The 10,338-nt window shown below is 42.1% G+C and overlaps 1 protein-coding gene across 2 annotated transcripts; it reads right to left on the reverse strand.

Moving 5' to 3' along the window:
* Window positions 1–69: 69 nt before the first annotated feature.
* mettl9 (methyltransferase 9, His-X-His N1-histidine) lies at window positions 70–3,911 on the reverse strand. 2 transcript variants are annotated; one of them, XM_082964583.1, is made up of 6 exons: window positions 3,624–3,911; window positions 3,258–3,419; window positions 2,761–2,951; window positions 2,395–2,604; window positions 2,150–2,334; window positions 283–1,890 (listed from the first exon to the last, which is right to left on the reverse strand). In XM_082964583.1, exons 2-6 carry the CDS (start codon window positions 3,351–3,353, stop codon window positions 1,679–1,681), a joined length of 894 nt encoding a protein of 297 aa, XP_082820709.1. In that variant the 5' UTR covers window positions 3,354–3,419; window positions 3,624–3,911; the 3' UTR covers window positions 283–1,678.
* Between the last annotated feature and the right edge of the window lie 6,427 nt (window positions 3,912–10,338).

Consider the following 10,338-nt stretch of genomic DNA (forward strand, 5'->3'; position numbering starts at 1 on the left):
ACGTTCGCGCAATGGGACACGCCCGTAGGAGGGGCACGTCCGTGATCACAGAAATTGAATTTCTATTCATTATTTTTAACTAGTATATTTATTTTAAAAACGAACTAATCCACAGACCGAACTGAGAATTTGACATTGGATTTAACAACTACATTGGAGAGTATATTCAAATAAGCTTAAATAGACTAAGTCACTCAAATGCACATAATACATTACACTGGCATCCAAGACATCCTTCATGCAAATGACATCCTATCTGATACATACTGCACATACGTCATCTCAAATGTCCACTGCACTTTATAAATATTTTAAATGTTGAGGTGATGTTACTTTACGTAAAATACACTGACTGGAACATTAAAGTAAACTTGTTCTGCTGCCTAAAAAACTGTAGATGGGAGATATTCACTGACAAGGCCTCACATTGCTATAAATAATCAATCCCGATGTCATTGTAACAGAACGTTACTGCCCAGTTGATAATACAACAGTTAGAAACAGTGTGCTTATAGTTAAACCTTAAGACAAATAGGGGGGGGGGGGGGGAATTCCCTCCATCTGTGCTTGACTAAATCAATTAGATCAACCGGTTCATATGTACAGTATCACAATGTTATTATTGGGGAAATAACCAACTAACCCAGAATAAGACAATACATTTACATCACTATACTTAAACCAAGAACAGACAATTTCCACAGTGATATGTTGGCACAGAAGATGAGATCCTCCCTATCATTTACAAAGCTGTGTTGTTATATTCCAATCAAGTTATTATATTCAATGGCAAACATCCATTTTGTGTTGTTTTTTTTGTTGCTTAGAATGTAGAGGTATGACACAGTATGACACGACAGTTGGTAAACAGTGGAGCTACCCGAGTTTCAAACCAGGATTCCCCAGCTGACTTTAGAGATAAAGTGGTAATGTAAATGATAAATACTCTCAATGTAATTAAGAAAATCTTACTTATCCTCCACTAATTCAATACAAATCCAGCAGCCAGTCAGATAGCTTTCTACTGTATCTACTGTACACAGATGCTCTAAGAAAGGTCTGCTGATGCATCTCAATAGTCTAAAGTTGCTTCCTCTCTTCGGTCTGCACTCATCTGAAAACAGAGGATGGGTAAAAGCAACATGGCAAAAGCCTCTTGTCCAGTCCCTAGGACTCCTCTTTGTATCTGTGCTATTATAGCAGCATTGAGGCAATGTCCATTTTCTTCACGATTGGCTGATCCCTACTGATGACTGGGTTGGGCATGACTCCAACAGGGTCACCAATAGGAATCAGCCAATTAAGTTGGAAGTCCCACCCAGTTGACAACATTAAAATGGTGGAAGCCCTAAATGGCGCTGCCCATGCTAATACAGCCTTTTGGCCTCTAGAGGACTATCATTGGCCGTGTTTGAAAGCATCAAATCCATGATGCATTGTGGGTAAATGGTGACTGACCGAACGATCTAAAAATAATAAAACGAGTTGTTATTTATGGTGCCAAATAATTTGTAGATCAGTCAGTCAGCAGTCGCCTACAGTGTGGAACCAGCCCATTATCTATGGTTCAGTCCCGTTGGAAGGACGGTTGGTTGTTTTAAGATAATGCAGATGGAGGAAGGAGACAAGGATGCAAATTTGGATAATTGAGATGCACCTCAAGATACAGTAACTGACTTCACTCCTCCACAGGTTTCAGGACGAAGACAGCATCATCCAGTACATAGTAATCTTTGTACATGTCTCCCTCACACAGGTACGGCAGCCGAGTCACTGCCTCCACCTCAAACCCCACTTCCCGGAACACCTCATTGGACAGGTTGGTGACTTGCTCCTCCCATTTCTTCCCCTTCACTTTGATGTGCTCTCTAGGGCGCTGCCACTTCCCACCTAGAGACAGAAAATACACAGATTCAGGAGACCAATCTAGAAAAGGCCTTGTGGCAGCCAAAACAATAAAAGTATTCTACGTGTCCCCATACATTTTATTTGAAATACTGTGACTATCCAGCCCGAAAGGACGAAAGCAGTTCCATACACATTCACACAAATATCTCATTGACATCAACATATGATTTAGCTGGAAGTCTCAAGTAAGGACATGGCCCTAAGTCGTCAACCTGTATCACTGATCTGTGCTCCATCTCACCTATCTCCACCCAGGGCTGGAAGGGCAGGACAGCGGCCAGGATGAGTCTTCCCGTGCTGGGCACCAGTGAGCGGTGGATGCCCCTGAGGAGATCCAGGGGGTCGTCACAGCGGTCCAGCAGGTTCAGACAGCTGATCAGGTCATACTGGAACCCAGTATGCTGCCATTCATCAATGCCTAAAAGCCTAAGAGAAGGAAGAGAACATCAGAGACTGTGTGGTGTATAATGTGTGTGTATCACTTACCTGTACTTCTTCCTCTGGAGGTGCCACTTCATGGGAGGAGAAACCTCAGTGGCGTAGACCTCTCTGAAGTGGGATCCCATCACCTCAGTGACGCCCCCATCCCCGGCCCCTAGGTCCAGCAGTCTCTCCCCTCGCCACTCGGGGGCGATGCGAAGCAGCTGCTGGAGCTGATCCGCAGAGAACACAAACATCGAGCCACGACCTAGGAACCTGGGAGAGAAGTAGAGAAAGGAGAATAATGAGTGAGGGGTACGGCACCTGGACAAAAAATATTGAAAGAGGCGAGAAAAGAACAAGCAGAGACCCAAAACTGTAGGGCATGAGAAAGACAGAGAATGACAGCATTAAAACACTGTGTTTACCTACCCATTGATGGATGTGCGTGACACCAGGGGGCTGAGGACAGTGGAGATGAAGGAGTGGTAGAACTGGGTGAACATCCAGCCAGACTTTTCTATGCTGCGTCTCAGAAAAGCCTGGGTGTCCTGGTCCAGATGGCTCTGCACAAACAGAGGCCTAACCACCTCCCCCAACAGGTCTGGAGAGCACTTGTACCACTGAGGAGCAGGGAGGGGAAAGGAGGAGAAATTGGAGGTGGTTATTACCACAACACTGGTTTATGCGGTTATTTGTGTCAATCTCTTCATAAACAATGACATAAAATAAAAGCTCTTTAATATTTGATAAATATGACTTCTATTCCACCTGGCAACCAAGGAACTACAGTCGCTGGTTCTTGCTGAATGCACAATTTTTCCTTTAAAATGCTCACTTCGGCAAAATGATGTCAGGGAGAAGTGTGATATTCTGCCAGTAAATAGTTGTTTCTTTGTTTAAAGGTAACTCTGTAGTTAGACACTTACCTCTTGGGTTTCTTGTCCGGCTTCTTCGCTTTCGCCTATCATGTTCATGAAAAGTGAACGAGCGAGTGGACTGCGCACGTATTTCCCTGTCCACATCTTTCTAGTAGCGAGCAGAAAGGCGATGTAGCCCAACACCCACGCTACAAAAAGCAATGTCCTCAGCTGTAGATGACACATACTAACAATAACGCAACAGATTTGGCAGCTATGGGAAAAGTGCCTGCGGCAGCCTGGTTGTTCACTAACTGGTCACTAGATTTTCAAGTTGTTAGACAGATGTAATATTAGATAAGCTAGCCAGAGTATCCAATTGTGATAGCACACGCAGTGCATACCTTCAGGTCCAAACATAACAAACACACAAACCTGAAGGCGTGGTGACCTTTTGGAGTCCACATGTTATTCATTCGACATCTTAATCCGTTGTGCAAATACTTTCAGCTCAATTCGAATTGTCTTGTGACGGTCGCATCTGAAGACTGCCAGCCTACCAATGCTGCGTTCAAAACAACTGGGAAATATCACATTTCCGAGTTCTGTGCATTCAAAACAACTAGGAACTAGGAAAAATCGTTTTCAACAGTCATCCACCCGGAATTCCAATTCCGGGCCTCTTTCTAGAGCTCCGACTTTCCGACCTGAAGTTCGCTGACGTCATGATTCGACCTCGTTTTTATCCGAGTTCCCAAGTTGTCTTGAAAGCACCATAAACCTACAAAAAAAGATAGGGGGCAAAAATCTGGAAATACACGTTTGCTTCCTGTGTTACATCTAAATAGTTCCCACACAGTCTTGTCCAACAATTCATTGTTTTCTTTTTTCTTTAACCTTTATTAAACAATTCACACCCCACACCACACATCGGCAGAGATGGATGGCATTTTCGAACACCTGAACGGCTTCCCTGCGGCTCAGTTGGTAGCGCAAGGTGTTTGCAACGCCTGCATGGTGTGTGCAACGCCAGGGTTGTGGGTTCGATTCCCACGGGGGGCCAGTACAAAAAAAAAATGCATGAAATGAAATGTATGCATTCACTACTGTAAGTCGCTCTGGATAAGAGCGTCTGCTAAATTACTAAAATGTAATGTAAATATAACACAGTTTCAGTTGTCTGGTGTGACTTAACGTTAAGTGGAGAGGCAAGGTGCACAGAGACATTTCTGGGGAGGTAGCATATTTGTAGTTATTAACTGTGTGGTTCCAGCCCTGAATGCTGATTGGCTGACATATACCACGGGTATGAGAAAACATTTAGTTTGACTGCGCTAATTACGTTGGTAACCAGTTTATAATAGCAATACGGCACCTCTGGTGTTTGTGGTATATGGCCAATATACCACGGCTAAAAAGGGCTGTGTCCAGGCACCCTGCGATGTGTCGTACGTAAGAGCAGCCCTTAGCCGTGGTATATTGGCCATATACCACACCCCGTCGTGCCTTATTGCTTAATTATACATACGCTACTGGAGTTAGGTAGGACGTGTAGCAAGCTATGACTAACTTCCTGCTGCATTGTGCGGGAACTGTCACCATGACCAGCGTATCGTCAGCAACACCACAGATAGAACAATGAGACAGATATTTCACTGGATGTATAAATATGAAGAATTCGCTTGGCGATTCCACTCAGTATCAAATATGGTAGTGAGAGGAAGCCCACTAGCGAGCAGTGGGAGAAGATGGAAAGAGATGGATTTTGGCCTACATTCTGCAAATGTTCTCATCGGTTAAACATTTGATCTCAATGCAGTGTTCTGTTCCCAAAACTAGAATATGTTATGAATAGAGTGGACTAAGTTTTGTAGACTTTAGCCTTCGCCAAAGTTGTAAAAAAGTATAGCACACGCGCATTTCACATAGTAGGCGTTCGGTAACGGAAATATACATATGTATGCTAGATCGGGCAATAGGATCTCGGTAGCTTGTGCTTGGCTCTGCCCACCTTCTTGCTTGTTCTGTCCACTATGACTCATCTGTTCCCATTTGAAACGACAGGCTGTGGTCTATCTTGGTTTAGTTATACAAATCTTTGGCAACACTAAAAAAAGCATTTCCGGGCCACGGAATTTCTGTCATTTTCGAAATAAAAGTCCCCCACGTAATATTAGAAAAGTGTCAATAAGTTGTATTTATTCATAATAGAGTAAACATAATTGTATAAACATTAATACTTATTCATATTTGTTCATATTTAAGTGAAATTTGCATTAAATGTGGGTTTCAAAACAAACACGTTCCAAAGTCAAATAAACTAAGAATAACATTTCTGTATACCGCACATACAAATATTGCACTGTACAGGAAAAACTATTGATTGTGTCTCTATAAAACCAGGGTCCAGTCTACTCACTATAGTCCCTACAATACAAAACAGATGAGTTTGAACAAAAGCTAGGTCATTTTAAGTGTTGCTGGCTTTTTACTCCGCCCCTCCATAGCCTCCAATGCAATTCATTGTATATGGAATACATATTGGACTGTAGAGAAAAAACAACTTTACTACCTGTCTCAAATAAACTGGGGTGGAAAATACTCAGTGGGGTTTCTACTAACCAAACATAATTCGTTTTGGAGGGGGACTGTGTCGTACAGACTGTTGCTGGCTTTTACTCAGCCCCCTCCTTAGCCCCCAATGCAATTCACTGTATATGGAATACATATTGGCTGTAGAGAAATTTTTCTCATAGGATTTAAAAAATTAGTCGACTGGAGTAGACAGCGCCATTAGTAAGTAAGTAAACTGTAATAGGACCAAAGAGTTCATCAACGTGATTTTACCATAAAAAGACAACTATTTACCTCTCCATGTTTACAGAATCTTATCTATTTTTGCAAACTTTATTGAAATCGATTGTGGTAAGTTAATTCATATTTTTTGAGATGTGAATACCAAGTATGTCTACTTCACCATCCGCCCATTTTATTGGTAAACTACAAGGTAGTGTAAACACTGTGTCTTTTAACGATCCAATATGTAATATGGTACACTTGTCATAATTAGGTTTTAGTCCAGAGAGGCTAGAAAAGTTATCAAGATCTTCAATGAGACTGTGCAGGGATCCAGATTGCAGACTTTAGAAAAACTTGAGTCACCGGCATACATTGACACTTTTGTTTTTATCCCCTGGATTTCTAACCCCTTGATGTTCTTGTTGGATCTAATTTTAATAGCTAGCATTTCAATGGCCATAATAAATAGATATGGAGACAACGGACAGCCTTGTTTTACTCCTCCTAAAAGCCCAATACTTTCTGAGAAGTAACCATTATTTACTATTTTACATCTGGGGTTGCTGTACATAACTTTAACCAATCGTATAAGAGATTCACTGAAATTAAACTAATCCAGGCATATGTATATAAACTCTTGTAGTACTTTGTCAAATGCCTTTTCAAAATCTGCTGTGAAGACCAGGCCTGGTATCTTTGATCTTTGATGTTTCATAATGTTCAATTGTTTCAAGTAATTGTCTTAATTGTCTTATCTCCAATAAATCGTCCATGTAAAAAACCTGTCTGATCAGAATTAACTATCTGGTAAAACCTTTTTTATTCTATGTGCTATGCATTTCGGCAGGATTTTCGCATCACAACATTGAAGTGTAAGAGGCCTCCAGTTTTTTAAATGGACTGGATCTTTATACTTACCACCTCGGTCCTGTTTTAATAGTAATGAAATCAGATCTTCTTGTTGAGTGATGAATTTAAAAAGGTGGACTTTGTATCATTTATTGCAATGTCCATAAACTGCACAGGGCAAATAGAGAAGCAATCGGAGAAAATTGGCATCATTGTGAGAGCAGCTGAACGTATTTTGTGAATCAGTGATTTTACAGCTGAGACCATGCAAGGAATCCTGTCGAAGAATGTTCCACCCTCACAGGCCCCTGAGCATGTAGGGATGTGATTTGAATTGGACTGTGACTGGAGGAGTGGGATGGTTTTTAAAGTGTCTATTTTTGTATATTTTTTTTTTCACCACTTACATTGGATTTTTTTCTATTGTTTACAACGCCGTACAGTAGGTGGCGGCAATACACCTTATCGGTTGTAGTCTGCCAATAAACCTCAAAGAATAAAAAGAAGATGGGGAAAGGCTATATGGCCACACCTAGTGCCCAAAATGTGTGACGTACAGTGGCTTGCGAAAGTATTCACCCCCCTTGGCATTTTTCCTATTTTGTTGCCTTACAACCTGGAATTAAAATATATTTTTGGGGGGTTTGTATCATTTGATTTACACAAGATGCTAAATATTTCTTCCTGTGAAACAAACAAGAAATAAGACAAAAAAACAGAAAACTTGAGCGTGCATATGTAACAGTGTAGGTTCCGTCCCTCTCTTCACCCCAACCCGGGCTCGAACCAGGGACCCTTGCACACATCAACAACTGACACCCACGAAGCATCGTTACCCATCGCGCCACAAAAGCCGCGGCTCTTGCAACGCAAGGGGAACAACCACTTCAGGTCTCAGAGCGAGTGACGTCACCGATTGAAACGCTATTAGCGCGCACCACCGCTAACTAACTAGCCATTTCACATCGGTTACACATAACTATTCACCCCCCCCCCAAAGTCAATACTTTGTAGAGCCACCTTCTGCAGCAATTACAGCTGCAAGTCTCTTGGGGGTATGTCCCTATAAGCTTGGCACATCTAGCCACTGGGACTTTTGCCCATTCTTCAAGGCAAAACTGCTCCAGCTCCTTCAAGTTGGATTGGTTCCGCTTGTGTACAGCAATCTTTAAGTCATACCACAGATTCTCAATTGGATTGAGGTCTGGGCTTTGACTAGGCCATTCCAAGACATTCAAATATTTCCCCTTAAACCACTCGAGTGTTTGTCCTGCTGGAAGGTGAACCTCCGCCCCAGTCTCAAATCTCTGGAAGACTGAAACATGTTTCCCTCTAGAATTTCCCTGAATTTAGCGCCATCCATCATTCCTTCAATTCTGACCAGTTTCCCAGTCCCTGCCAATGAAAAAAATCCCCACAGCATGATGCTGCCACCACCATGCTTCACTGTGGGGATGGTGTTCTCTGGGTGATGAGAAGTGTTGGGTTTGCACCAGACATAGCGTTTTCCTTGATGGCCAAAAAGCTACATTTTAGTCTCATCTGACAAGAGTACCTTCTTCCATATGTTTGGGGAGTCTCCCACATGCCTTTTGGCGAACACAAAGAGTGCTTGCTTATTTTTTTCTTTAAGCAATGGCTTTTTTCTGGCCACACTTCCGTAAAGCCCAGCTCTGTGGAGTGTACGGCTTAAAGTGGTCCAATGGACAGATACTCCAATCTCCGCTGTGGAGCTTTGCAGCTCCTTCAGGGTTATCTTTGGTCTCTGTTGCCTCTCTGATTAATGCCCACCTTGCATGGTCCGTGAGTTTTGGTGGGTGGCCCTCTCTTGGCAGGTTTGTTGTGGTGCCATATTCTTTCAATTTTTTAATAATGGATTTAATGGTGCTCCGTGGGATGTTCAAAGTTTCAGATTTGTTTTTATAACCCAACCCTGATCTGTACTTCTCCACAACTTTGTCCCTGAGATAGCTGCCAAAAGGTTGAACATATGTATTGTTCAGATCATAAGAAAATCCATATTGTTAGGATCGCAAGAGAAGCCAATACGTGAAACGTAAAATTAGATCTGTAAACGTTCAAATCCTATGTTAAGACTATGAATGAAAATTTACACATTCAAATCTTACATTTTACATTTACATGTAGGTCATTTAGTAGACGCTCTTATCCAGAGCGACTTACAAATTCTTCCTTTACTCGGATACAGAGCTTTTTTAAACTTAAAAACTTTTGTCAGTAATGTGGCATTTTCTATTTAACCTTTGTTTAACAAGGCATGTCAGTTAAGAACAAATTCTTATTTACAATGACGGCCTAGGAACAGTTACCTGCCTTGTTCAGGGGCAGAACGACTGATTTTTACCTTGTCAGCTCGGGGATTCTATCTTGCAACCTTCGGTTACTAGTCCAACGCTCTAACCACTAGGCTACCTGCCGCCCCACATCTGCAAAGGACATGAACCGAACATAGCTAGTCGAAGTTAGCAAGTCAATCAAGCAACTCCAGCCCAGACGTTAGAGCTTGTTTTAGAACTGCATTCAATAACGGCGTTATACCAATAGATGGGCCTTCAGCAAATGACTTGTGTGAGAATTATAGACACAGAAGAGCCTTTTCTAAAATAACCGCCTGAGCGGCAAAAAAGTTTATATTATTTAGGCTAGGCCTATTCCGCTATCTAAATATGCCATGATGTTGTGTGTTATTTAATGGCCACATAATTGCATATATTTTTTATATCTGCTTGGGGCTACTGTGTTGATAATGTAACCTAATGAATCACACTTTTTTCCCAGTATTTGGGAGAATGGACTGTAGGCCTTATATTAGGCATTTTGACAGTTGTTTTAGTAAAGGCTTGTTCTAGCCTTTTGCCTTGCACAACCCCATCACGCCGGACGACGCTGGGCCAATTGTGCGCCACCCTATGAGACACTCTATGGGACTACGCAGGACGACATCACCAACACGATCAGTACAAGACTAGAGACTTGGTTTGTTTTACTTTAACAAACTACCTAGTTAACTAATACAAGTTTACTATAGTTTTCCTATTCATATCTGGATCCTGGGACGCATTTAGCGTTAACGCTGGGACCGCTGATATATGTCCCAGGATCCTTGCTCAAACAAGGTGGTACTACATTGGCGAAGCAGCTAACCTAGCTGCTAGCAATCAAGCTAGGCAACCTGGTCTACTATTGCCGGATACCAAGCACGCTAAGCGGTTAGCCCTTGTGGCTAGGGCTGCACTTTTATTTGTCTCAGTTTTAGGACCTCCGATTTCCAGAATTTTCTACTGCCGGTGTCTCTCATTTCACGGAGTGAATAGCGGGCTCGTCCTACTATCAGTACTATCATTCCTTCGAAAAAAGACGAGGATCACATCTCTGCTGGGCAGGTACGTGAACTCTTGGAGAAGCAGAACGTTTTCTATAAGGAAAAGATACTTCAGCAGGAAAATAACTTTAAAAGCTTCATACAAATGATCATGGAGTC

This window comes from Salmo salar, chromosome 01 (assembly GCF_965601325.2).
Source record: "Salmo salar chromosome 01, fSalSal1, whole genome shotgun sequence".
In the NCBI taxonomy this organism is placed as follows: Eukaryota; Metazoa; Chordata; class Actinopteri; order Salmoniformes; family Salmonidae; genus Salmo; species Salmo salar.